The sequence below is a fragment of the Strigops habroptila genome, chromosome 12, assembly GCF_004027225.2.
Source record: "Strigops habroptila isolate Jane chromosome 12, bStrHab1.2.pri, whole genome shotgun sequence".
NCBI classification, from domain to species: domain Eukaryota; kingdom Metazoa; phylum Chordata; class Aves; order Psittaciformes; family Psittacidae; genus Strigops; species Strigops habroptila.
In genome coordinates, this window is record NC_044288.2 from 1,415,763 (window position 1) to 1,442,479 (window position 26,717).

A 26,717-nucleotide genomic window follows, 5' to 3' on the forward strand; every position below is an offset into this window, starting at 1 on the left:
AGCGCTCTCACAGCCGTGCGCGGCCGGTTGATTCGGGGGCGGCGCGGGGGTGGGGCTGAAGGAACCCGCACCCGGGGGCTGGGGGGCGCTTCCCCCGGGGTCACGGGCATCGCGAAGGGCGACGCGCGGGGTCCTACCGCGGGTGGGCGGCGCAGGGACCCTGCGGAGCACAACCCCCTGGGGGTACCCCCCCCTACCCCGTCCCACGTGGGCGCTCTGCGGGGGGCGGGGCGCGGCCAATGGGAAGCCGCCGCAGGAGGATGCTCCTCGGGGCACGCCCCCTGGCCAGCGCGGGCCACGCCCACAGGGGAGCAGACCGCCAATGGGAGGTGGGCGGGCGGGGCTAAAAGGCGAATGTTGTGGTTACGGGAGGAGCGGGACGCGGTGAAAGCGGTGCGGGCGGGGGGCGGCCGGACCGGGGTGAACGGGAGAGTCAGCCCAGGGGGTGCAGGACAGTCAGACCGGGGTGAAGGGGATAGTCAGACCGGGGGGGACCGGACAGTCAGCCGGGGCGTGCGGGACAGCCAGACCGGGGGGGTACGGGACAGTCAGCCCGGGGGGGTACGGGGCAGCCAGCAGGACAAGGGACAGCCAGCCGTAGAGCGTGTGGGCAGGCGGCCTGACACGGGAGCAGGACAGGCAGCCACGAGCGGTGCAGGCAGCTGAGGTTTTGCACAGGCAGACGAAGGTTCAGGGGACACAGCCCAAGGCAGAGACAAGCGGACAAGGGGGGGACACGTACCCCCAGCGCACCCCCGGCCAGGGCTGCGCAGAGCCTCCCGCAGCAGCAGCGGCTCCTCCGTGCGGCCGCGCACCGGCAGCGGGGAGAGCCCGGCACGGCGGCTGCTCCGCCGCCTGCCCCAGCCGGGGATGCAGCCCGGAGCCGCGGGGAGCCGCGCGTCGAGACGTCGGGGCACGGCGGCCCGGAACCCACCGGGGGCTGCATGTCCCCAAAGGTAACGGGGGACTTGGCCTGGAGGGGGGAACAAGCAGGTTGGACGGAGATAGGGGCTCCGGAGGGAGTGGGAGGTTTTATTCCCAGGAGGGGTCTGAGAAAACGGGTCCCGCCCTGGGGAGACGCTTGTGGTGATAGGGTTGGTGGTGGCAGGACGGTGACGGCGCGACCTCTCCCCTTCTCCAGGGATTTGAAACTGGGCCAAGTGGTGATGGAAATGTCATTGTCACAGCACGGGGGCCCAGCTAAGTAACCACTGCGCTGTGGGGAAGGGAGAGGGACACGGCTGCACTGAGCTCCACAGCCCAAGAGGGACGGCGCAGCCTTGGTTGGAGGGGGCAGCAAGAGGACTGTGGGGTTCATCCACACTCTCACGGGCTGCAGAGGCCGCAGGGCAATACCTGGAGGCCAGAAGCCACCCCACCACCCGTGTGGGCTTTGGGACATCGGCCTTTTGACCAGACTCGGGCCCAATGAGGAGCTGGAGCCACGTGTGAACCTATGCAGACCAGGAAGAAATACATTTTCCTAACTTTGCTTGCCTCTTGGCTCCTGCTTTTCTTCTTTGGAGGAGACCAGCTGCGCCGTTTTGCTTTCTTTTCCGAGAGGAAAGCTGAAGCCCAGAGGAACTGGCCCCACTGGACAGATCGGTCCCTCCTCAAAAGCTTTGCGGACCCCGAGGAGCTCCAGAGCGATGGGGATCCCCCAGTGCCGTCACCCTGGGAGCGGCGGGCGGCACAGCTGAGCATCTACAAGAACAGCAGGTGCCGGATGGAAACCTGCTTTGACTTCTCCAGATGTGAGAAGCACGGCTTCAGAGTGTTCACCTACCCCCGGGACAGAGAGCAGCCCATCTCAGAGAGTTACAGCAAGATCCTCACCTCCATTGAGCGCTCTCGCTACTACACCCCGAACCCCGAGGAAGCCTGCCTCTTCATCCTCAGCATCGACACACTGGACCGCGACCATCTCTCAGGTCAATACATCCGTAATGTTGATGAGAAAATCCGTGGCTTCCCACTGTGGAACAGCGGCCGCAACCACCTCATCTTCAACCTCTACTCGGGCACCTGGCCCAATTACACCGAGGACCTGGGTTTTGACATCGGCCAGGCCATCCTGGCCAAAGCCAGCTTCTACACGGAGAGCTTCAGGCCTGGCTTTGACATCTCCATCCCTCTCTTCCCCAAGGACCACCCGCAGCGTGGTGGGGAGAGGGGGTGGTTGTACCAGGACTCGGTCCCCCCCAAAAAGAAATACTTGCTGGTGTTCAAGGGGAAGCGGTACCTGACTGGCATCGGCTCCAGCACCAGGAACGCGCTGCACCACATCCACAATGGGAAGGACATCATCTCGCTCACCACCTGCAAGCACGGCAAGGACTGGGAGAGGCACAAGGACACACGCTGCGACAAGGATAACGTCAACTATGAAAAGTGAGTCGGAGGTGGGGTGGGAAAGGGGATCTGGTGAGGAGGACACCCCACAGATGTCCCTGCCTCTCTGCTGGGTGCAGCAGTGCCTGTCTGTGGTGGCTGGACATCCAGACGTGGGGAGAGAGGAAAGTTTTGGGCTCTCCTGAAATAATGAGGGTTTCCGTAGTGGGGAGTGAGGTGCTGATTGTTCAGAGCTTTCCTGTTCTGTATTAAAGTTTGATTAATCTGGCGAGAGCGGCTCTTATCTGCAGTCACTGCAGCCACCTCTAATACAATTTCCCTTTTCCTAACACTGATGAATGATGCTTTTCTTCTCCCCTCTTCCACCCTCCCCTAACATAAACGTTTCTCTTGGAGATGAGCCTGAAACATCCCCCACCACTGGTTCCACTAAAACTCCTGCAAAACTGGTGGGTCCTTGGGTATCCCAGTGTGAGCAGCCCTGAGCTCGCCCAGATATGGAGGGGTGGGGGGGACCCCTGTGTCCCTCCTCACAGGTGGGATAGTGGTAGCAGTGTGTGATGAACTTTGGAAGGAGAATTGGGGGGGCAAAGCTTTGTGAGTTTGGGGAGCTCCATGCTGCAGGGACGCACACCAGCTCCTTGCCTCCCTGTCCTGCTGCTTGGGACGCGCCACCAGCTGCCCAGTCCAGGGCTGGTAAACACAGATCCCATCCCGGTGGTGACACGCAGTTCCCTGTCCCACTGCCTGGGGACATCCTGCAGCCACCCGGCCAGAGAGCAGATGGGGAGAGACTGTGTTGGGCATCATCCTCAAAGCGTCTTAGGAGGTGCCAGGAGGTAAAAGTGGAGCCGGGGTGCTCTCGGTGCTGGGATTAGCTGGGGCTTTGGGGCAGCTCGGGCATCACAGGATGGTGGGAGATGCCATGGGCTGGCAGGACAGGGAGCCCAAGGTCAGCCCCGCAGCATGCCCCGGGGGCGGTGGGCTGGGAAATCCCCTTCTGCCCAGCCCAAGTAATCCACTAATGCTGTTTCAAGTACAGGGAGATTTACACCTCTGCCAGGACGGCTTTAGGGAGCAGATAGATGGAGAACAGGTGGCACAGGGCAGTGTGCTTGTGTGTGACCCCAAGTCTCCACCATCCTGTCCACGGGACACCCTGGCAAAAAGCCGTCAGCATCTCCATTGTGCAGGGCCTGCTCTGCCCAACCTCACACAGGGATTTATGCCCTCCTGAACCGGGACGAGATGTTCCCAAAGCCGGGCAGCCTGATGATGGAGACAGGCAAAGTGAGACCCCAGCTGCCCCATGGGGATGTCCTTGTTTGCCTGGGGCAGCGGGAGCCGATGCAGTGGAGGGCAGTGTGGAGAGTGTAGGAAGGTCTTGCTGGGAGTTCCATCACCCTCCTTGTGCCTGGGGGGGCTGCCTAAAACAAACCAGTTCTGTGCCTGGATAAAGGGTGGCTTGTAGCAGTGCTGCAGCCTGGCCCTGCTGTGGGCTGCCCCTGGTTTAAAGCAATCGGAGCAGGTTGGGAAAAGCTCTCCGGAGCTGATGGGTCCTCGGTGGCACCGTGCCTGGCCAGAGCCACGCAGGGGCCAGGCGGAGGGAGCGCAGCGGGCGCCTGTCCCAGCTCCTAACAAAACAAGGAAGCCCTGACGGCGGATTACCCGGAAACCGCAGCGCGTCAGGAGCAAAGTGTTTCCATCGGGAGGTTCTGGCCCCACAGCCCGGCCGGCGCCAGCCTCCCCACGGTGGCTGCCTGCAAGGGGAGGGTGACCGCGGCCGGGCTGCCCCCCGCCCCGGGCTCCTCCTGCTGCCCACCCAGCCCCGGCGGTGGGAGCAGCCCCATGGAGGTGCTGGGGGTCACCACAGGCGTTGGGGTCCCCATGAGCGGGTGGCAGCAGGGGTGCCCCAAGGGTGAGCGCCGGCAGTGGATGTCGCTGCTGCGGTTTCATGGTGCGGGGGGAGATGCCTGGGTCCTGTTTAAGCTGCCCTCACCCCTCTGGCAGGTCACTCAGCCAGGAGCTGAGGTGTTAAGGAGGCAGGGTGTGCTAATGGGGTTTTCAGCATCCCCATTGGAGACATGGGGGTTGTTCATCTGGTGGCGAGTCTTGATTGCAAACCTTTGTGCCTTGGCACTGGGGACAATTTCCCACATCCCAGGGTGCCAGGATGCTGCAAGGTGCTCTAGCGCCCATGGAGGGGACACATCCTCAACCCCCAGGCTAGACCCAGCCTCACATCCTCACCACGGAGACACCCTTGCCCCTGGGGACCAGCACATTTCAAGCAGCCCTTTGGCCTCATGCCCACCGCTGGCTGGACCACGCGCACCCCAGGACCCAGCTGCCCCATCCCTCCCTCCCTCCCCTTGGGCAGAACAGATGGGGTCTGTCCCAGCCTAACACTGGATTTTCCGGCCGGCCGCAGCCGCGCCGCTCCCCACCGGCCGCACAGAAGGGGCTTTCATAGCCCCGCGGTGCGAGCGCGGCCGGGGCGGGGGGGCCGTGCTGCCTGCGCCCCGCCGCAGCGCCGCGGGAGGCAGGGCTGGTCCTGCCCGGCAAGTCCGGGCACGGCAGAGGAGCGGCCGCAGTTTCGGGCTTGGGGGTTCAGGCGCCGGCTTTGCGTGTGGTTTCATTACGGGCGGGTGGAGGGAGCTGGGTAATGCCTTCGAAGAACACCAGAGTCCTATCCTGACCCCTCCTTTCTCAGCAGTGCACGGGTACATCCCTCCATCACCCAAGGTGCCTCTGCTTCACTGGCGTGGTGGAACTAAGGCTTTTTGGAGCCAAATCAGCCCAGATTGATCCTAGCACTGCCCTGGGCTGGCGCCTTCCCCCTCGGGAGGGATGCTCATCCTTGCAGGGTGCCAGCGAGACCCCGGATGCTCACGGGTGAGGCCGAGCCTGACTCCCACCCCATCTCCCATCCCAGGTTTGACTACCAGGAGCTGCTGCACAACTCCACCTTCTGCATCGTGCCCCGGGGCAGGCGCTTGGGCTCATTCCGCTTCTTGGAGGCACTGCAGGTACCACGGGGACAGGGGACACCTCTGCCTGGGGCCCGGGGGCTCTGTCCCAGCCTGTGTGGGTCCTGCCGCAGGCTGCCTGTATCCCTGTGCTGTTGAGTGATGGCTGGGAGCTGCCCTTCGCAGAAGCCATCGACTGGGGCAAAGCTGCCGTCGTGGGCAATGAGAGACTGCTCCTGCAGGTACCGCGGCCGGATCCTGCCCCGCACTGGACACAAGGGGTCCCTTGGTGTTGATGCCAGTGGTGGAGCACCCAGCCAGTCTTGGGGGTGAAACCTCCACAACCCTCCTGTGGGTAGGAGGGTCTCATCCAGCCTGGAGGGGGGGCTCCCACCCCAGCAGCAGCCCTGGGGCATCACTCAGCTCAGGGAGGAGAGTGTTGAACATCTCCTCAGACCCAAAGCCCCTGGGGGTCCTGGGCCATATCCTGTTCCAGGGAGAGGAGGGGGCAGAGCTGTAGTAGGGCAGTGGCTGAGGTGTATCCCTTGGGATGGCACAGAGGCAAGGCAGCCCTGCCAGGGGGCTGGGGACACTGAGGTGAGAAACAAGCTCCCCCCCCCTCCCTGGTGGCACAGATCCCCTCTGCTGTGCGGTGCATCCATCCGGAGCGTGTGCTGGCTTTCCAGCAGCAGACCCAGTTCCTGTGGGATGCGTACTTCTCCTCTGTGGACAAGATCGTGCACACCACTCTGGAGGTGAGCCCCTGCCTTCGAACTTCCCCCCCCACAGCCCCCGGGGTCACAGCCGGGGTGCTGGGAGCATCTCTCCGGCCTCTGGCAGATCATCAAGGACCGGCTGCTTCAGCACCGCTCCCGTTCCCGCTTCCTCTGGAACACGCTGCCCGGGGGGCTCCTGGCCTTGCCTGACTTCTCCACACACCTCGGGGACTTTCCCTTTTACCACCTGCAGCGCGGTAGGACCCTGCCTGCCCCAGCTGAGCACTGCAAACCCAGTGCATGCCACAACACTCACCCCTCTCGCTGCCTTTTTCAGGCTCCAGCCCCTCCAAGAAGTTCACAGCTTTAATCCGGGCCACTTCAGCAGCAGGGTCCCCCTCCCAGCCCATCCTCAGGCTCATCCAAGCTGTCTCTGGGTCCCAGTACTGCGCCCAGGTAGGGGAGCTGAGCCCCGCACTGCTCCTGAGGATGCAGCAGGAGGGGTGGGGCAGGGTCCTGTGGGCTGGGAAGGGTGCGGGTGTGTTAGGGGTGGGAGGGGGTGTCTGGTGGTGTCACCCACTGTGGTGGTGGGCAGAGCTGTCCCCCAGCCCACTGGGGTGGATGTGGGACCACCTGGGGTTTATTCAGGTCCAAAGTGCCATGAGATGGTTTTGGGGTGAGTGGGCTGGAGCAGGTCCTGCTGTGGGGTTGGGGAGGGCTCAACTGTGGCCACTGTGATGGGTCGGCCCAGCCAGACACCCCTGGGCACGCTGGTCCTCTCCCTGCAGATCCTGGTGCTGTGGAGCTGCGAGAAGCCACCACCACCGAGTGGGAAATGGCCCCAGACCACCGTGCCTCTGACTGTCATCCAGGGCAGGAGCAAGGTGAGAAGAGCTGGGATACAGGCAGGGAGCTGGGACATGGTCGAGGAGCTGGAGCAGCCACCCCATGGCACATCCCAACGCATCTCCTCTCTGTAGGTCAGTGACCGCTTCTTCCCCTACGCGGCCATCCAGACGGACGCCGTGCTGAGCCTGGATGAGCACACCAGTCTCTCAACCAGTGAGGTGAGGCTGTGGGTGCTCAGCAGTCACCGCAGGGCTGCAGGGAGCTGTGTCTGCTGTCCCCATGTCCCCGTGCCCAGGGCACACCGCTGGGGGAAGGCAGGGATGGCGCTGAGCCCCCTCCCACAGGTCCCTGCAGCCGAGTGCCAGTCTTCCCTGTCCCATGCCAGGTAGACTTTGCCTTTGTGGTGTGGCGCAGCTTCCCCGAGCGCATCGTGGGCTTCCCTGCACAGAGCCACTTCTGGGATGCTGAGCAGAGGCGCTGGGGCTACACCTCCAAGTGGACCAACGAGCTCTCCATTGTCCTCACCACCGCTGCCTTCTACCACAGGTACCCAGCCGTGGAGGGGTGGCGGGAGAGGGGACGTGGCCACATCCTGCCTCCTCCCTGTTTCTCCCCAGGTACTATCACAGCCTCTTCACGGAGTACCTGCCAGCGGGGCTGCGGGAGCTGGTGGACGGCCTGGCCGCCTGCGAGGACATCCTGATGAACATCCTCGTGGCCGCTGTCACCAAGCTGCCGCCCATTAAGGTGACCCAGCGGAAGCAGCACAAGGAGGCAGTGCCCCAGCAGGTAGGGCGCGAGGACGGGGATGCAGGGACGCCCCTGGTCGGGGAGCAGAGCCCCTCACCCGCATGGTCTCCTCCTGCCAAGGGGAAGGGCGCAGCCGGTGGTCGGCATTTCTCCCCGCAGCAGGACTGCCTGAACCAGTTGGTGGACTGGTTTGGCTACATGCCCCTCGTGTCCTCCCAGCTGCGCCTCGACCCCGTCCTCTTCAAGGACCAGGTCTCCATCCTGCGCAAGAAATACCCACACTTGGATAAACCCTGAGGGCTGCTGGGGATTTGGGTTGGGGCCAGGGCCGGCTCCGGGTGTCCCATTCCTGGTGCCCCATTCCTGGTGCATGGAGCCCTCCCGGAGTAGCCGGTTACTGCTGACGGGGTTTTACCCGTTATTGTGTTTTACCAGTACAATAAAGGTGGGTGGAGAGATGGAGGCCATGGGGCTAGCTGTGGGGTTTGGGGAGTGGGCTGTACCCAGTGTGAACACTGGTGTTTCGTTGCACCAGTGCTTCTGCTGTTGGCAGCCTTCCGGGCGCCCTGGGAATAGCCAGTGTGGCCTCCCAGCCCTCAGCCCCTGGGAAGGGCGAGTCCTTTGGATTCCTGAGGGCAAACAGAGCGATAAGAGGTGAGAGCAGAGCACCTGTATTCTCCCTCCCCCAGGCTGGGATGGTTCCCCCACAGCTCCAAGCACCCCATTGCCTTGCAGCGCTGCCCAAAGAAAGGAAAAGGGTTGTTTCAGCTGCCTTCTCCAGCTGAATAGAAACAGGGAAAATTAAGGCTGCTGGCCTGCGGCAGCTGCTCTCCTCCAACCACATCGCTGTGGGTCTGTCCCTGATGCCTTTGCTCTTAGCAGACACCCAAGATAACGCTGCCAGACCCAACACCCCCACCTGCACACCCAGCCCTGTGCTCTAATTTATTTGCCACCATAAACAGTCCCCCTCAGGGCACGAGGGGCTGTGGGAGGCTCAGTCACGGGGCGGCTGGCACTCCCGGCAGTCCTGCATCTCCTCAGAGTAGTTCTCCACCTGGATGGTGGTGGTGTGGAAGTGGAAGGTGCCCTGTAGCCGGGAACTGGCCTCCTCCAGCACTTCCTGCGCGCTGGCACCAGCCCCTGCGAGGAGCAGAGGAGGGGATGTTGGGGTGCGGGTGAACCCCGAATCCCTCCCCAGGAAGCAATACTCACTGATGGCGACGTGCACTGAGAGCAGCGGCTGTGCTGCTGTCAGCGACCAGATGTGGAGGCTGTGCACGGCCTCCACCCCCTGCACCGCCAGCAGCGTCTCCCGCACGGCGTTGAAGTCTATCCCTTTGGGGGTGCCTGGGGAGGGAGAGCCCTGAGCGCTGGAGGGACAGGGGCCGTGGCACCCAGGGGTGGCCCTGCAGCCCAGATCCCCGTGCTGGGTCCCTACCCTCCATGAGGACAAGGAGAACGTCGCGGAGAATGGTCAGTGTTGTCCCCAGCACCAGTGCAGAGAAAAGGAAGGTGCAGATGGGATCCACATACTTGTACTCAGGCTGGAAAGTGTGGGAGAGGGTGAGGCCCCTCTGGCAAAATCACCCCATCCCAAATCCCCATTGGCACCAGAGGGGAGGGGACACAGTCCCCTCTGTCTCATCCCTGTGCCGAGCCAGGGCTGGCTGAAGATGCTCTCCCTGTGTCCCCAGCATCCTTTGTCCCCAGTAGCCACCCAGACCTTAAAAAAGATAATGTAGGATGCAATGAGGACGCCAACACTCTGCAGCAGGTCCCCCACGACGTGGACAAAGGCAGCACGGACGCTGGTGTTGAGCTGCTCACTGGCTGCCCCATGGCTGTGCCGGTGCCCCGTCTGGTGCAGAGCCACCCCCATCCTGCAGGCAGGGCAGAGGTGACATCCCTGGCGCCACTGGGCACGGGGTGGGGGACAGGGAGGGCGAGAGCCAGGCATACATACACGACATTGACGGCCACGGCGCAGGCGGAGGTGATGAGCATCACACCACCCTCGATGTCGTAGTCATCCGAGAGCAGGCGCTGGGCCGCCAGGTAGACCAGGACACCCGTCACCACCCAGATGGAGAGCACGGAGAGCAGGGCCCCCAGGATCTCTGCAGAGAGCCCCCCCAATTGCTGCTTCACTGCCACCCAAGCCTGAGCACCCTCCTGGCCCTGGCAGTACCAGGGCTTGGGCTGAGCACCCAGCACCCATCCCTGGGGTTGCTCCATGCCCATGTACATGGTGCAGAGGCTTTGCCAGGGCTTCCTGCGGTCTGTGGGAGCTGGACAGCAGCCCAAGGGGTGCTGCTGCCCTGTTACCTGCCCGGTGCCAGCCAAAGTTCATGGTTTTGGTGGGGGGCCGTGAGGACACCCAGAGCGCGAAGAGGCTGATCATGATGCTGGCAAAATCCGTCAGGAGGTGGGCTGCATCCGTCAGGATGGCCAGGCTGTGCGCCAGATACCCGCCTGTGGAGAAAGGGTCGTGGGGACACTGGGGTGACAGTGGGGGGGATCCCCCCCTGAGCTGGGCAGAGATCAGGTCACCCCATACTGCAGTGGGGGGGCCCCACTGGAGTGCTTCAACCCACTGAAAAGCAGTGGGGGGCCTCGCCTGCACCCGCGGCAGGGAATCGGAGCAAGGGGTGCTGCAGGCAGCAACTTGGGGTGTCCCCGTGGTGAGCCCCCTGCGCAGACCCTGCGGCCGCCACTCACCCACAGCTTCCCCAGCCATGAAGAGGAGGCAGATGCCAGCGGCCAGGTAGAGCCTCCTGCGCGCCTGCCGCTGCTGGCCGCGGTGGCCGGTGGCCCCCCCCGTGTGGCAGTGCTGGCTGCGCCGCGGCCCCAGCGCCAGCGCGGGGGCCTGGTCCTGCACCGCGCCGTGCCCGTCCTTGTGCGCGGCCCCCAGGTAGGACCTGCTGCGGGAGGCGTGCTCAGGGTCCGGGCGGTGCAGGGGACCCCGAGCACTACCCCCGGCCCCCGCTCCCCGCCAGAGCCTGCAGGGGACTGCGCCTGGAGCCCCGCACCACGTCCCGGCCGCCCCTACCCGCCTGCGCCCGGGCTCAGCAGGTGCCGCTCCTCCTCGCCTGCTGCCATCGTCCTGCGGCGCGGGTGACCCGGAGTGTGGCCCGTGTGGAGCGCCGGGGTCCCGTGTGCAGAGGAGGCCGGAGCAGGGAGGGCACGGCCGGGCCGGCCGCAAGGCGGCTGCAGCGCTCGCCCCGCACCCAGGGCGCTGCTCTGGGACCCGCTGTGGGTACCCCTCGGGAGCCATGCGCCAGGGCATGGGTGCAGCCCCCGAGGATGGAGCATTCCCCTGTCCTCCCCTCCAAAGGCACCCGGTGACCCCCTCCCTGCTCCGCCAGTTCATATCCAGCCATGTCACCCCCCAGCAGTGACCCCTGCCCAGCGCCCCGGGTGAGGAGCACCATTTCCCCCGGGGTTAATTGCACCACTTTGGGTGCTGCCTCAGTTTCCCCTTGGCCAGATGCCGAGCGGGAAACTGGCAGATCAATGCCAAGGCCATCCCCGTTCTGGGGGGGGGGGGACTGGCACAGCCCAGAGCATCCTCAGTCCTCTGCCACATCCCCAAGCCTGGGCAAGCACTGGCCCTGGGCATCCCATCAGCAGGAGATAAATCCTGCCAGGTGCTGGCCTGTGCCACCTCTGGGCAGGCAGCCAGCGCTGCCAGAGGTGCTAATGAGCCTGAAAATGAAGCGCTGGACCAGGAAGCATCCCTCTGCTGTGCCGGATGCTGGCAGGGACACCAGCAATGGTACCAGCCTGGCAAACCCGCCTGCATCCCCAGTGCCCATCATGGGGCTTGTCAAGCCAAGAAAAAGAGGCGAAGCAAACAAACATGCCCAAAACACCAGTTTTCTTTACAAAGTACACAAAATTTAAATCTATGACAATTATATACAAAACAATGAAGATACAAAATGTGCGGAATTGTCCTGTTTGCACCCATATAGAAAAGTGTTCTGTGCTGAAGCAGGTGCTGGCTTGTGAGGCCACCAGACCCCATGGTGCTTCCCCCCTGTTCTGAGTCCCGTCGACGGACATCCTGCACCCGTGACGTTCCTCCCGTGCTGGCAATGCCACTGCGGCTACTGGGGAGCTACCAGGGGAGAGGATGGAGGGATCAAGGGGGGGTCTCATTCCCCCAAAGCTCCCCCATAGGTTCTTGAGGGTCCTGGGAAGGTGGGGTCAGCCATGCCACCTCTTACCCATCACTGTTCTTTCAGGTGCTGCACCCTCCTCCACCTCTTCTTCCTCCCCATCAAAGTACTCCTCATCTTCCTCGGCTGCAAACAGGAGGCCAAATTTCACCATAGAGCCATGGGGAAAGGTGATGGGTGCCACCAGGGCGTTGGTAAAGGGGCATTGGGGTTGAGGGCTGAATTACCAGAGTCGAAGTCCAAGGTGCGGACTGCCTCGGCGAGGTGCTCCAGGCTCACCGAGAAGGCATCCATGTTCTCATAGCCCTGCTCAATCTTCTCCAGCCTGCCGCCCTTGGAGGCCTCCACGATCCTGGGCAGGGAGAATATGGCCATGTCCCACCCTGCCCCTTGCCAAGCAGGGGGACCACAGGGTGCCGGCACAGGGGGTTGGAGCATCCCCACACTTGCCACCCGGGTACCACTGGCAAAGCCCTGCAGCTGAAACCTGCCCAGCTGCAGGACTGAGCATCACTGAATTTTCCCCAATTTGGGCACTTACGTTTTAATGAGCTGCTTGGCATTCTGTGGGGAGCAAGAGGAGAGGTGAGTGAAGCCACGTGGCAGCCACCAGGACGTCCCCAAGGCAGTGGGGACCTCATGGGGGCACCAGGAGGGAGGGGAGAGGTTTGGGGCTCTCACCATGAGGAAGACAGCTCCCCCTGTCTCCTCCATGGCCTGGACAGCTGTCTCCACCAGCCGACTTGACTTCTCCAGCTGCTCCTTGTACTGGTGGATGAGGCCCTGGACAAAGCCCGTCTTGTGGTGCTGCTCACGGGTGATGCGCTGCAGCAGCTCCGACTTCTTCTCCTCCAGCAGCGCTGCCAAGGTGTCGAAGCGAGCGCACAGCTCCCGCTTGGCCGCCTCACTGTTCTCCTGCGGGGACAAGGGGAGAGCGATGCCACGTGTGTCCCTCGGCACCAGCAGCATCCCAGAGACTTGCCTAGTCCATGGGCTCCAGTTCCCTCCCAGCCAATCCAAATGGCCCCTGGCTGAGGTTTCACCCCTGGGTTTTGGAGGGCTCCTTTTCTCCCTTTCCTCACCTCGGTGCTCTGGCATGAGTCCTCCAGCTGGGAGATGATTGTCTGAATCCGGTCATTCCCTGCCACCAGCATGGAGATGCAGTTGTTCAGCTCGGTCTGGGCAGGGGTGGATGGACAGAAACAGCTTGAACCCCAGTGGGGATGGGGACATGCCCAGCCCCAGCTCTGCTCCCCCCACATCCCCCACAAGCCATGACCACTCTAAATATAGGCTGTCTCCTGGGCAAAGTCACACGGGGGCTATTAATACCAAGTGAGCAGGTCCCAGTGCTATTTGTGGCTGCCCCAGCTCAGCACATTGCCATGCGACAAGCCGCGTTCCCTGCATCCCCCCTCGACTCCCCCCACAGCACCTTCTGGCCCTGGAAGACGGTTTGCAGGGGGGCGACTTCGCAGTCTTTGTGGGCACCGAAGACTTTGCACATGGAGCACGTGGGGACCTCACAAGTGATGCAATAGATGTTTATCCGCTCATCCTCGTGCTCCTTGCACATGGGGTGCTCCCCCTTCTTCAGTGGCCTGCTGGAGAGAGCAGCACAGCCACGGTGACATCCCCATCATGGTGACATCCCCACTGGGGTGACGTCTCCATTGTAGTCACATCCCTGTGCGATGATGTCCCTCCCCATCGCTCCATCATCCCCACTGTGGTGACATCCCCACTGATGCTGCACAGCCACCCCAAAGTCAGGTCCCCAGGAAAGAGGACAGATCCTGGCATAACCCCACACTTGCTCCTCTGGGAGCCACCGACCTCTGTGCTCCCATAAGCCCCACGCCCAGTAAGTCCCAGTTTAAACCAGTGTGGCACTGGGCACAGCAGCAGCCGGCACTGGCGAGCAGAGAGGTCCCAGGGCCCCACTCCAGGGATGCTGCATAAGTGTCTAATTTTAGCCTTGAGCTGCCGGGGTTGATTGTTGTCACTCAACATGTGACTGGGGCAGGGGCACCAAGAAAACCCCGGGGGGGCCCAGCCAATGGCTGCAGCTAAACTGTCCCCTCTGCAGCAAGGGGGGACATGGGGACAAGCCAAACCACAGAAGAAACTAGAGGCCATCCCACTGAGCCCCCCCGGCAGGCGCAGACACCTGCCCTGGGCCATCGTCGCCATGGCTCTCAAACAATATTTACAGTGGTTCAGGGAGCTTGGCTGGGGCCACCGCTCCACCTCGAGATCCTGTGACCCTCCTTCCCCACCAGCTACAGTATTTTACTGAATGGGCCCCCCTCAAACTGTCCCTCTGCCCCTTATCAGCCAGCAGCACCCGCTGTCACGGACAGAGCCTGGATTTGTCCCCCACACCTCCTGCCTCCCACCAAGTGCCTCAGTCACGGAGCGCAGCAGGGGCAGAGCCTGCCCTGGGACCCACTGCTCCCCTGAGCTGCCCAGAGACCCAAACCCCACTGGAGAGAGGGAGGGCGATTTGGGTTGGGGGAGGAAGATTTGGGTCAAGAGGAGGAAGCTTTGGGTCAGGGATCATTAGGCCAGCAGAAAATCACCCCCAGTTTCTCACCCAGCTGCAATCTCCTGTAGTCTCAACGATGGTGCTGGGGGTCAGGATCTGAGCATCCCCATGTCCCTGTGTCCCCATCTCCCTGTGTCCCCACTGGAGCAAGGCACAAGCAAACAGTCATAGCCACCCGTGCCTACCTGGAGCACTCTTGTTTGTAGATGTCAATGATGTTCTCCACCAGCAGGTTCCTCTGCAGCCCGTAGACACCGTGACGGTCCAGCAGCACCTCATGGCGGCATGACGGGCACCGGAACCGGCCCCCCGAAATCACGCTGCCCCGGCTCTGCCAGTAAGGGTTGGCAGCCTGGGAGATGCACATTGGGGTGTCCATGAGCATCCCCACAGCACCGCGAGCATTCCCGAAGCACCGTGAGCATCCCCACAGCACGACAGCACCCAAGCTGGGGAGGGAAAGGGCGCCGGGACCTCCCTCTCACCTGGAAGACATCGTTGGCACACTTGCGGCAGAGGTTGTGCTGGCAGGGCAGGATCACCACCGGCTTGCTGAACATCTCCAGGCAGATGGGGCAGATGAGCTGCTTCTCCAGGCTCTCCATGGGGTTGCCATCCCGCAGGATGCCGGCTTGGAAATCCATCGGCACAGTGGTGCGCTCCTCTCGCCTGCCCTCAGCTGTTGGTAGCACCCCTCGTCCCGCTATTTATAAGTGACTTCCCAGTCACGCCAGCACCGGGTCGGGTGTCCGGGGAAGCAGCAGCACCTGTCACATGGGACTGAGCCATCGGGATGCCACCGGGAGGTAAACAAGCAGAGGACAGGCTGTACGGGAGGCCCGTGCTGCGCCTGCTGGCAAACCTGCCCAGAGTGGGGGGTAAATGGGGCCAGGCTTGGCCTCACACCCCCAGGGGCAGCAGGGCTGGATCCTGGGACTGGGCCCCACAATGGCATTGGGGTGGGGGCAAGAAGGGGTGAAAAACAGCCCTGTGGTCATTAAGACATTGTGATGGTGCCAGGAATGGGTCAGAGCTGGGCCAGTGGCAGCAGGGGGTGACTTATACAGAGCATCTCCTTTTGCCCCCCCCCCCAAAATGCGACCACTTCTTGGGTGCAAAAGCACACTCATCACGGTGCTGAGGCTGTGCTTGGAGGAGAAGAGCAGCACCAGGGAGATGCAGACCCCATGGCTGGCACATCCACCAGGGTCCCCCCCTTCCTTCCTGAGGCAGGGATTGAGGGGCTCTTCAGTATTTCCAGATGCAGGGGGACCACAGGCTGCTCGCTGTGCTGCCATGCGCTGCCATGATGCAGCCAGCCTCTCTGCTCGTTTGCAAAACCTGACCCAGAAACAGCCCCTCAGGACCTGCACCCAGCGCACAGTGCGGTGATAAACAAGGTGTCATGCCAAACGCCAGTGCTGGCCCACAGGGGATCTGTAAATATGCTGCATGAGGAGACAGGGGTAATTAATAGCGCTGTTGCCTCTGTGTCATGCTGGTGGTGGGACAGGGTCATGCGGGGTGGTGGCTGCTGCTGCACCTACAGTGGTGGTGGGCAGGAGGGAACGGGTGTTGGGGTGCATGAGTGCATGGGTACATGAGTGCATGGGTACGTGGGTCCAGATGTGCAGGGGTACACGAGCGGATGGGTACGAGGGTGCAAGGGTAGATGGGTGCACAGTTGCATGAGTACACAGGGATCATGGGTGCACGGGTGTAGGGGTTCATGGGTGCAGGATGCAGGGGTACATGGATGCACAGGTACAGGAGTGATGAGTGCAGGGGTCCATAAGTACATAGGTGTAGGTGTGCAGGGATGCATGGGTGCGTGGGTGCAGGGGTGCAAGGTGCAGGGGTGCAAGGTACATGGGTGCATGGGTGCACAGAGCCTGTTTTCGCTGCAGCCAGCCCCCTCCCAGGGCAGGGCAGTCAGTTGTTTTGGGTGCTCCTTCCGGGCAGGCTCACATGTCAAGCAAGTGACTGTGCTAGGACCAGCCAAGCACATCTTGCAAAACTGTCCCCGTTTCAGCACTTGGAGCTCTTCCAGGGAGGAGCTGGCATGCAAGCAAGGCTGCCGGACACTTGGGATGGCAGTGCGGGAGCTGGCTGCTGACTACAGCCAGGAGTGGGGCACCCATATGTGCGCCCATCCCCACACCCACAAGCTGGCCCTGCCAGAGGGTGGCATTGATTATCTAATTGCTTCTGGAATCAATTAAGGGGATTCATTGTAATGGAGGGGTTGTAATGTCCTAATCCACTCTTGAAACCCACAAGGGGCTTGTTGGCCCCTAATTGGCTTCGGGCAGCTCAGGCAGGGGTCTGAACACTGATCAGCACCAGCCTTGTTCCCAGTGAACCCGGGAGCAGCGTGAGAGCGTGTTGCTCTGGTGGGAGCATATCTGAACAGATTCCGCTTGGTCACCACAGGGCTCCCAGCAGTGCGTGTCCTTGGTTTCTCCCCCAGTGATGGCTGTGCAGTGAAGGGGTGGAGGCGACAGCGGGGGCCATGGCAGTAGCCCTGCGCCCCCAATTCTTGTTCATGGGGGGCACTTACAGCCTGTGGAGGAAGGGACCGCGGCGGAGAGTGGGGACAGAGCGAGAGTGGGGGGACGGAGTGGGACTCAGCGGGTACACAACGGGACCCAGCGGGGACCCAACGGGCACAGAGCGGGACCCTGCGCGGGGCACTTCGAGGCCGGGCGCAACCGGCCCGCGTGGGACTGCACAGACCAATCAGAGGGCGCAGCGGCAGCGCGGGGGCGTGGCCGTCGCGGGGGCGTGGCCGCGGCGGCGCAGGGGAGGGTGAGCCCTATAATGGCGGCCGGGCGGCGGCAGCGCGGCAGCGGCGCGGAGGTAACGTGGTGCTTGGCCCGGCCCGGCTCGGGGGCGGGGGACGGGACCGAGACCGAGCGGTCGCTCCGGTCTCTGGGGCCGCGCCGGGCTCGCACGGGCGGGCACCTCCGCTGCAGGTGTGCGCGAGGCTTTGCGGGGAGCCCCGGTAACTGCCGAGGTGGGCAGGGTCCAGCGGGGTGCGTCTGGTGGCGGGTAGGTCCCGGCCGCCGCGCGGAGCGAGCGGTGCCTCGGTGGTTTCCCTCTGGAGCCAGCTCCCCTTAGTGCAGGTGCGCTCCCGGTGTGGCGGCAGCTCGGGGGCCTTGCTGCAGGAGCGGCGCGGGGGGTGCGGGGTTTGTTTCATTCCGTGCTCAGCGTCGCTGTCGCGGCAGGGGAAGCGTTACCCGCCTCACGCCGGCTGCGGGAGGGAGCAGCGGCAGGCCCGGCCTGTTTGCTTTGCGGTCCCTCGCCTGGGCCCGTCCCTGTTGCCAAGGCCCTGCAGGAGCTGCCCGGGTCGCTGCCCTGGGGAGCAGGCGGCGCTTACCATGGGCTTAGGCAAGAACCACGGCGGCGTTTCCAGAGCAGCCGGGCCCGCTGTGGGGGTGAAGGGAGGCAGGTAGTAACGCCGGCGCTTGGCACAATGACAGATCCTCTCTGGTAACAGCACCCAGCAACCGACTCTTAACGGGGGGGGTGTTTTCTGCTCATTTTGAACCCGATGTGAGAGCATAAAGGAGTGTTTTCCTCAGGAGTTATTTGGCTGCTGGTGAGATTACAGATCCTGCTCTTCTCCCCTGCATGGGAGGGACCTTGGCCCACCACAGTTTAATGTTGAGGCTGTAATCTTAATCTGTGCCTCGCAGGTGCAGTGCATCTGGCGCGCAGAATCTCATGGTAATGTTCTCATAAATGTGTGCTGCAGAATTTTGCTGGAAGGTTAAAATGTGTGTGTAGTGTTACCCTGAGGCTGATGATACCTTTTTTCTCTCTTTTTTTTCCTTTTTTTTTTTTTTCTTTTTTTCTTAAAGAAAAACTAAGTTCCTAAACTAGTGGAGCTACTTGAACAGGCTGTTTTGATGTGTTTCCTATTGCCTGATTTACTGACATAAAGAGAATTCCATTTATCACTGGCAGTGTCACAAACTCTTGTAGTTGTGATTTATTTATGTTGTTGCGTTTTCTCTGTTTGCCCAGTGATAACTGGCTGGCCAAGCTTTTTTTTTTCCACCCTGTCTATAGTCAGTGTCCCGTTTTGGCTTGGTTGTGTGAAGGTGATGGTGGTGTGGCTTTGGTTTGTGATCTTGCAGGGAAGTGTGTAGAGAGGGTCATAAATCTACAGCAGTGTTTGGTGGCTTTTGTTTTGGTGTGTGTGTCACTTTACTTACAGAGCAATATCTTAACTTTTGTCCTTGCCCTGTCGAGCAGAAGTGAAAGTCAGATGCTGGGCACAAGCTTCTGCAATCAGTTACCCTTTAAACTTTCTGCAACCATAGACTCCTCAATCAGAGGAGACTTGGTGAAAAATCATAGTAATGTTAAAAAACAAATCAGAAGCAATCCAAAGCATCCTCTTGTCTTGGTATCAGTAAAAGAATTTCATTATTAAATTATACCAGAAACATTTATTTACACAGTCATCTCCATATCAGGCAGCGTTAATCAGATCTGTTACTGCTTGCCCACAGGCTTCAACTTGAACCTCTCCTTGCTCTTCCAGGCGTCGATGGAGAGCATGATACCATACTATTATTCCTGCAGGTGTTCAGAGAAGATGCTGAGAGAAAGGAGCAGGAGCATATGGGATAGTCCTGTCTCAGTGCAATGCAAGTCTAGGTTCGAATTGTTGCCACCTTGAAAACTGGGCTGTATTTGACATGTTAATAGTCCCACCAAAATGATGTAATTTCACCTTTCACTAGTCCGTGGCAACAGGTACAGGTTAACAGAGTAGCTTCTGGAATGTTCCAGCACTTGAATGCAGCATCAGTGTAATGCTCGGAGGCACTCTCCTGTTAGTGGCAGGGTTTTGGTAGGCCTCATATTGCTGCACCAAACCACATGGGGGAAAATACAGCCCAGTTCTTGTTCATAAGTTTTAGTTCTGTGGGTTTTTCCCCCCTTCCCCAGAACCCTTGGTCTTGAAGATGGTGAGTAGCCAGCCTAAGTACGATCTAATACGGGAGGTTGGTCGTGGCAGTTATGGTGTGGTGTACGAAGCAGTCGTCAGGAAGACCTCTGCACGGGTCGCGGTGAAAAAGATTCGGTGCCATGCTCCAGAGAACGTGGAACTAGCTCTGCGTGAGTTCTGGGCACTTAGCAGTATCAAGAGCCAGCATCCCAACGTCATTCACCTGGAGGAGTGCATCTTGCAGAAAGATGGTATGGTGCAGAAGATGTCCCATGGCTCCAGTTCCTCCCTTTATTTACAGGTACATGAAGCTGAGGTAATGGGGTGAAAGTAATGATTCTGAATGTGTAGCTGGGAGGGAAGGAGGTGGGTAGCTAAGATCTCTGTTTTTTTTGAGGTATGCTTAGTTAGGAGAGGGTATTGTCTGCATTGTTGACACCCAAAATAATTATATACTTTTAAAGGAGCCTATCTATTGAACAGTTGCCTGTATCTTGTAATGTGAAGCCAGTGCCACTGCAGAAGGCTCTGGGGGGGAGGGAGGGCTTAAATGCAAATCTGCGTTGATAATTTGAGGAAGCACCACAGGTGAAGCACAAGGGAGGGTGCAGGCTGTTGTATTGCTTGGTAGGCAGCCTGCTGCAGGGTTAATGAGCAGATATGTCTTGGGACACTGCTCTGAAGAATTTCTTAATCTTGAATATCCTTGGAAGAGGAAGTAACAGTCTTGATTTAGGAAGCCAACACTTAAAATTCTTTCAGAAATGATCAGCAATTGGCAGCATGTGGTGAGCCATTTTCTTTTTTTGAATAACTATTAGTCTCTTCAAAGAGAGGTAAAGGCCTGATAAATAAGAGAATAAATATCACTCCCCTTATTTGGCTACTGAAGGTGTTCTTTACGTTTGATGATGCGGATTGTTGAAGAATAAGCAGTTCTGGAAAGACTTTGAAAGATAATCAGATTCATTCCCTTTTTAAGGAGCTGCCCCAACTCTAAGTCATCCCCTGGCAGGAATTTATGTCTCTGGTTTAAAAAGTCACGAGCCTGCTCAATGTTGATTGTGCCATCCCTGGTCAGCTTTTATCATTTCAGTTTTTGTCATCATTCTTGCATGTCTAATGTAGGGCCTTTTGTTGGGGAGCATTCATCTGACAGCCCTTCACGGCTGTCCAGATCCTGTTGTGCCGAGCGCTCTACAAGCCTGAGAAAGAGGATTCTTGCCTTTGTAAACTTGCTGTAGCTTGGTAGTTGTTACTGACCTGCTTTCATGAAGGGATTAGGGTAAAATAATACTGGCCAGCTCATGTGGGAGAAATTAGTGCCTTACCTTCCTAGTCGTTAGTGGATCTGTGAGAGATGTGGACTTGTACAGAGAGAAACTCTAAAACCTCCCAGGGTGGAAGGTGGGGAAGAGCTTCCAGGTCACCTGCAGCATTGTGGTTTGATGGTAGTGCCTGTTAACAACACAGCATGTAAATCTCACCCCTGTCAGGTGCAAGTGCTACAGAGAGAGGAGCAGAGAGCAGAGCTGACTCTGAAGAGGCTGGGGTCACTTTATAATAGCATGTGCTGAAATAGAGAAAATCAGATCTCCTTTGGCTGCCCTCTACTCTCCCCACCCCAGGTGGGGGAAATAGTACATTACAGAGCTGCACTGGTGTAGTGTGTGAGGAGGCTGCCTGGGGAAAGGGATATTGGTGTCTCCTGAAGGGCTCTGGGGCAGATGCTTAGCTGGTGTCAGCTGAACTAAAACAGTGAAGTGAGAGTCCTGAACTAGCCTGGTCTTGTGGTGCTTTGCTGCTGGCACAGATATAATGGTGGATTTTGTTGTCTTAACACTCTGAGCTAAGATGCAATTACAGCTTCTGTAAAGTTATGGGGGGAAGAGCTGTGGCTTGGTGCTCATGTGGCAGAGGAGACACCCTGCTGCCCTTTGAGACCTTCATCTCAGTTATTGACTGTAGACCTTAAATATGTTGCTTTCTAGTTCTAACCTGGATTTACTGTTTTAAGTTGGTTTGGTTTGAGTACTAGTTGTGCTAGCAATTAGATAGCTGTAAATTGCTAGGAATTTTGGTCTTGGATGGAAAAGGTCACTTCTTCAAAGCACTTTAAAATGTTGCTCTAAATATTAATAGCTACCTCAATTTTTGCAAGCCTGCAGGAGCTATGTTTGGTTTAGTATACATTGGTTTACTACTGACAGAAATAATTGCAAGACTTCCATCAGGGCTTACCTGATACTTAGAGCCACCCCAGCGGAGCTGAAGAGGCAAATGTGAAGTTGTGTAGGCAGGATTAGTAAAACTGGTTGCTGGTTTTACTTTGCTTTTTGTTTGAAGCAGCTGTTAGCACTGGCTGCTCAAGCTACTCACTACTTGTGTTCTAGAGAACAGCTAGTGGATCATGATGGTGGGAGAGGTGTTACTGCAGCAGCTGTGCCTGTAGATTAGCATTCTCCTGAGGGAAGGGATCCTGTGTTAATGCTTGCTAGGAGACATTCCTGTGGAAGGAATGGAGAACAGTCTTTAAAAACCTATTGCGGAGAGGACAAGCCCCTGGCACTATTTCAATTGCTTGTTAAGACTTTGTTTATACATTGAAGTTGTTGACCAAATGGGTGGGACAAGCTTTGTTGGGCAGGGACACTGTCCAGCTGGAGCAGATGAGAGTGCAATGGCCACGGAGTGTCTTTCAGAATACTGTTATCTGGGTCTAGCTCCAGCTTCTGGGCAGGAGCATGAGCTTGATATGCTTCGTCTGCATGAAAATAAGGAGGCTGTGAAACACTTTGTGATTTTTATTATTTTTTTTTAATCAGAAATTTGGCATAGAGTTTTCTTTCCACCAGTTGAAGTATCTTCCTCTCTGGACTATTGAGAGGAAGATCCAAACTTCATGCATTTTTTCCATCATATCTTTCCATTCTTGTGATTGTCAGGTAGTTACGATATTTCTTTTCCTTGTTGCAGCTTGTAGAGACCTCATTAAAAGGAGAAATAGTCTTTGACCCCAGGAGTGCTTATTACCTCTGGTTTGTAATGGATTTCTGTGATGGAGGAGACATGAATGAGTATCTGTTGTCCAGAAAGCCAAACCGCAAGACCAACACCAGTTTCATGCTTCAGCTCAGCAGTGCGCTGGCATTCCTGCACAAAAATCAGATTATTCATCGTGATCTCAAACCTGACAATATTCTGATATCTCAGAGCAGGATGGATACTAGTGACTTGGAGCCTACCCTGAAAGTGGCTGATTTTGGGCTGAGTAAAGTATGCTCAGCCTCAGGACAGAATGCTGAGGAACCAGTCAACGTAAATAAGTGTTTTCTATCAACTGCATGTGGGACTGACTTCTATATGGCCCCTGAGGTCTGGGAAGGACACTACACTGCCAAAGCAGACATCTTTGCATTGGGGATTATAATCTGGGCGATGTTGGAAAGAATCACATTTATAGATACAGAAACAAAGAAAGAACTTCTGGGGAGTTACGTCAAGCAGGGGACAGCAATTGTGCCCGTTGGAGAGGCGCTCCTGGAGAACCCCAAAATGGAACTGCTCATCCCCGTGAAGAAAAAGTCCATGAATGCTCAAATGAAACGGCTGCTCAAGGAGATGCTGGCTGCCAATCCACAGGACCGCCCCGATGCCTTTGAGCTGGAGCTTCGATTAGTCAACATAGCTTTTAAGGACAGCAGCTGGGACACGTGACAGGGGCCCAGACGTGTGTGTGTCTTGATAGAGCTGCTTCTCACTGAACTGATAGTGCAACTTAACAGCAGTAAAAGAAACGAGCCTGAACTCCAACCTGCAGGGTGTAGTTTCTACCAAATGAATCTCTTTCGAGTCTCATGATACGAGTGTTGAGTTGGCTGTTGTGTTAGCGGTGCGTTGATGTGTATAATACCAGGATGTTACATGCAAGTGTAAGATGTGGCAGTGTTTGTCGGTGTATGCTGGCAGTGGGATGTCTTAAGAGCTGAGACTTGATTTCCAGCACTATGTCATGGAGTATTTCGTACATTCCAGTTTTCCTATGTGAGTATTAGGAACTCTAATGGAAAGAAGAGATTTGCATGCTGGTAGTGCAAATCTTCAAGCTTTGTAAAGTAATTCTGTGTATATATTTATGTATATGAGTGACTGGGAGTGTATGCCACGTAAATTATTTGGTGTGGGTCTGAATGATTAGGGTCTGCTAGAAAACAAGATGAAGATAGATGAGAAGCATTCCTCCTCCTTCAGGCCTGAATAGCTTGATTATTTATTTTTGTTATCTAATGTCAAAGAGGGGGTCTGAGACTTGACTTAGATTAAAAAAAAAAAAAAAAAAAAGAAATTGCAATGCAAGGGGCTCAGCAGTTCTCAAAGTGCTGATGTGGCCACACTGAGCACTTACAGCTTCATGAGCTTGTCACTGAGGGAGTCAAAACCATATGCAGTTGGGTGCTAGCATGTTGCCTTGCTCATTAATCATTCAATTTTGCTTTCTCCTAGTGATCAAACACTTGATTAATCAGTTAATCTACACTTTCAGATATGCTCTCTACTCCTGTATCTATAATTTAATAGCACCTTGAGGATTTATAATAAGAGTACTGCGGGCTTATGGAAAATGGATGAGAGAATCCAGCAGCATAGAGTGTTATTTTTAAGATTCTTTAAAATATGGTGGTGGTTTTCCCATTAACTGGATCTAACTAGGGAAAATGGTCATGGCCTCTTCCTTTCTGGCACTGCCTCTAACCTGGTAGTGAGGAGGAGATAAAGGAGTGACTATTTATCTTGTAGCACACACCTATTCAGTAACCAGTATGTGAGAGGTATCTCCCATTTGCGTGGCAACCTTGGCTCTTTTTTTTTTTTTTTTTTTTTTTTTAGCTTTTTTCCTTTTAAAGAAGTGATATTTACTTAAAAGCACAGATGGGGGAATATAGCTTTGAAGTAGTTGAAAGGCTGCTCATCCTTAGCTCTTCTTCCACAGAAGCAGCTTGATATGCCAAGAAAGGACTATGACCTGTCATCAATCTGACCTTTTGGAAAAAAGTAGTCTTAAAGAATTGCCTTTAAAGCAACAAAGGCCAGTTTTCTTAATAAAATCAACCTAGTGTTTTGGGGCTTTTTTGTTTTTTTTCTTTTTCCCCAAAGTTTACCTGAAAACTGTGGTATTTCCCTGTGTAATTTACTTCTCAAGATACTGTTCCCTCTTAGTGCTGTGAGAGTAATTCTGATTAGTCATTGTTTATTCTGCCCAAGTATGAATAAACAGCACAAAATACAACTTCTTATCTTTCCAAAAAGCAAAGGATTCAGATTCTGCCAAACTTCTGAGGCTTTACAGGGTTCAGATGGCTCTTACCTGGTGGCTTATAGAGCTGGTAGCAGTTACGTAGGGAACCTTAGTCCTTAATTCTTATTTTGCTTGACCTCACCCTTCACCTTACCTTCATTTCACAACCTGAAGTTGTCATAAACAGTGATTCTCAGATGATAAGGCTTTGCTGTCTCAATGTTTATTGTTTAGAAGATGCTATAGAAATAACTTTCAGAAGACTACAGCAGAGTAATAGAGCTCCAGTGTAAATGGGCAGCGATGGAGAGGTGACTCTGTCGTACCAAGGACACAGCCTGTTGCCTCTGTAGATGTCCCAGTGTTGCTCCTTCCCTGCAGAGAGCTTAGTCTGCAGAAGACTTGGAGCCTACCTCTGAGTAACCATCAGGAGAGATGTATTTTTTCTTATGCTCTAGAAACAGAGATGTGTGTGTCCTCATTTTAACCGAGTTCAGCACAACTGAAGCCTTGGCTTGTTGCTGAAAGGAAAACAAACCACTCGCTGTCTGTGCCAGCACTGTTTCACAGTATTTACATTTATCTCAGCATGGTCATTCGATGAGTAGAGTTTGTAGAGGGCGTATAATTTTTGCATGTTGAACTTGAGAGCTTTTTAAAAATACATTGCTAACTTCCTCCTCTCTTACCCACCCAAAAGTCAGAATCAACTGTTAGCTCAAAGTATGAATTTACTACAGAATAACACTTAACCTTTAAGGTGCTTTGCAAATCATCTGATTCTCTGAAATATTTTAAAGGCTAAACACTGAATATGCTGCCTGCCTGCAGTGTAGAAATGGCACAGGAAATGGGGTTTTTGACTTCCCAAGTGTTTCTTTGCACTGATGGCCACTTTAAAGCATGGGGGTACCTGAAATCCCTCTCATGGTGCTTTGCCTTGCTGTGGAGTGTTTCCTTGGTTATCACTGAATGGTAGTCCTTGAGTCTGTGTTCTATTTGATTTTTGTTGTCTGAGGTCTTTGTTTTAAAACCTTTGATAAATCAGATTGTTGTAGCAGCTCTGGAGTTACTCACCAGCGTGACACAAAGTCAAGAGACTTTTCAGTGCTCAGAAAAGAGGGTTTTTTTTTTTTCCAAATCTTTCTTTAAAGACTGTAAAATATATTTTACAAAGAATTTATAATGAGGAAAATGGTGCAATTTCAGTTCATGACTTTTTTTGAAATAAAATCTGATTTTCAATGAAGTTGTTGAACTTTATCCAGAGAAATGCTTTCTTGGTGCAGTGTCCTCTAGCTGTCAGCAAAGCTACAGAAGAGTTTATTTGCTGTGCTTAGGGCAGAAGTAAGCTGCAGCACCTCACAGTCATACTGTGAGTGATCCTCAGCTTATAGAAGATGCTAGGTTGGTTAATAGCTGTGCTGCTCATCTTCTGTGGGTAGTGGCAGTGCCAGACTTCAACTGATGCGTAATGTGCAGCTGGAGGGGTGGACGGTGAGGCTGAATGCACGTGAAAACAGAGCTGGCTCCTGGACCAGCTGAGGGGAGCCATGTCCATGTGGACCCTGTGGCTTCTGAGCCTGTTTAAGAATCAAAATGATGTTCTTGTGGTTGTACCTCATTTTCAAAGAGGAGATTAAAGATGAAAAGCAAGATTCTTGCATCCAGTATGGACCTGAAGTCGGTATTAGAAATGCACTGAGTACCACCATGGGCTGTAAGGAAATCTTTGGCAGGTTTTGCCTACCCCGCTACTAGCACTACTGGTTTCCTGAGGATGAACATAGATGCTGCCACTCTTCTGGGCGCTGAGGTGAGTCTTTCCCCTCTAGCTCCTGTGTGTGCTGGAGCAGGATTTCACCCAGGAAGCCCCCAGCCCTCGTTCTGTGGGTGAAAACTGTTGCACCATTGTGCAGAGGACTGATGGTGAATGTACCCTCTGCTCTCTTTCCCTCCAGTGCTCCTGGACTGGGTGCTGCTGGCTGTGGAGGGAGCAGGCAGGTGCTGCCTGTTGGGACCTCAACGGGGTGTAAATAGTTGGAGGTTTGTGAGGGACGCTGGTCTTGTGTGCCCTGAGGAACCTTAAA

At 56.6% G+C, this 26,717-nt stretch overlaps 4 protein-coding genes across 9 annotated transcripts; 2 read left to right on the forward strand and 2 right to left on the reverse strand.

Annotated features, from left to right (window-relative positions):
• Positions 1–519: 519 nt before the first annotated feature.
• On the forward strand, positions 520–8,094 carry EXTL1 (exostosin like glycosyltransferase 1). Of its 4 annotated transcripts, none has more exons than XM_030504751.1 (12): positions 520–956; positions 1,142–2,391; positions 5,288–5,381; positions 5,456–5,563; positions 5,957–6,076; positions 6,162–6,294; positions 6,375–6,493; positions 6,826–6,921; positions 7,018–7,104; positions 7,272–7,432; positions 7,504–7,675; positions 7,757–8,094. In XM_030504751.1, exons 2-12 carry the CDS (start codon positions 1,457–1,459, stop codon positions 7,931–7,933), a joined length of 2,202 nt encoding a protein of 733 aa, XP_030360611.1. In that variant the 5' UTR covers positions 520–956; positions 1,142–1,456; the 3' UTR covers positions 7,934–8,094. The 4 variants fall into 4 exon arrangements, with proteins under 4 accessions (XP_030360611.1, XP_030360612.1, XP_030360610.1 ...); XM_030504752.1 differs by having other exon boundaries at positions 7,856–8,094; XM_030504750.1 differs by having other exon boundaries at positions 7,504–8,094.
• A 462-nt stretch (positions 8,095–8,556) lies between these two features.
• Positions 8,557–10,795, reverse strand: SLC30A2 (solute carrier family 30 member 2). Its single transcript, XM_030504755.1, has 8 exons — positions 10,689–10,795; positions 10,358–10,557; positions 9,965–10,111; positions 9,603–9,756; positions 9,363–9,519; positions 9,078–9,183; positions 8,852–8,986; positions 8,557–8,779 (listed from the first exon to the last, which is right to left on the reverse strand). Exons 1-8 carry the CDS (start codon positions 10,736–10,738, stop codon positions 8,634–8,636), a joined length of 1,095 nt encoding a protein of 364 aa, XP_030360615.1. The 5' UTR covers positions 10,739–10,795; the 3' UTR covers positions 8,557–8,633.
• Positions 10,796–11,126: 331 nt separating this feature from the next.
• On the reverse strand, positions 11,127–15,027 carry TRIM63 (tripartite motif containing 63). Its single transcript, XM_030504756.2, has 8 exons — positions 14,854–15,027; positions 14,554–14,720; positions 13,256–13,424; positions 12,903–12,998; positions 12,502–12,735; positions 12,362–12,384; positions 12,048–12,172; positions 11,127–11,946 (listed from the first exon to the last, which is right to left on the reverse strand). Exons 1-8 carry the CDS (start codon positions 15,010–15,012, stop codon positions 11,849–11,851), a joined length of 1,071 nt encoding a protein of 356 aa, XP_030360616.1. The 5' UTR covers positions 15,013–15,027; the 3' UTR covers positions 11,127–11,848.
• A 2,142-nt stretch (positions 15,028–17,169) lies between these two features.
• Positions 17,170–25,876, forward strand: PDIK1L (PDLIM1 interacting kinase 1 like). Of its 3 annotated transcripts, none has more exons than XM_030504766.1 (3): positions 17,170–17,227; positions 19,331–19,632; positions 22,308–25,876. In XM_030504766.1, exons 2-3 carry the CDS (start codon positions 19,348–19,350, stop codon positions 23,046–23,048), a joined length of 1,026 nt encoding a protein of 341 aa, XP_030360626.1. In that variant the 5' UTR covers positions 17,170–17,227; positions 19,331–19,347; the 3' UTR covers positions 23,049–25,876. The 3 variants fall into 3 exon arrangements, with proteins under 3 accessions (XP_030360626.1, XP_030360625.1, XP_030360624.1); XM_030504765.1 differs by having other exon boundaries at positions 17,200–17,227; positions 18,232–19,632; XM_030504764.1 differs by lacking the exon at positions 17,170–17,227 and adding an exon at positions 17,744–17,758.
• The last annotated feature ends 841 nt before the right edge of the window (positions 25,877–26,717 follow it).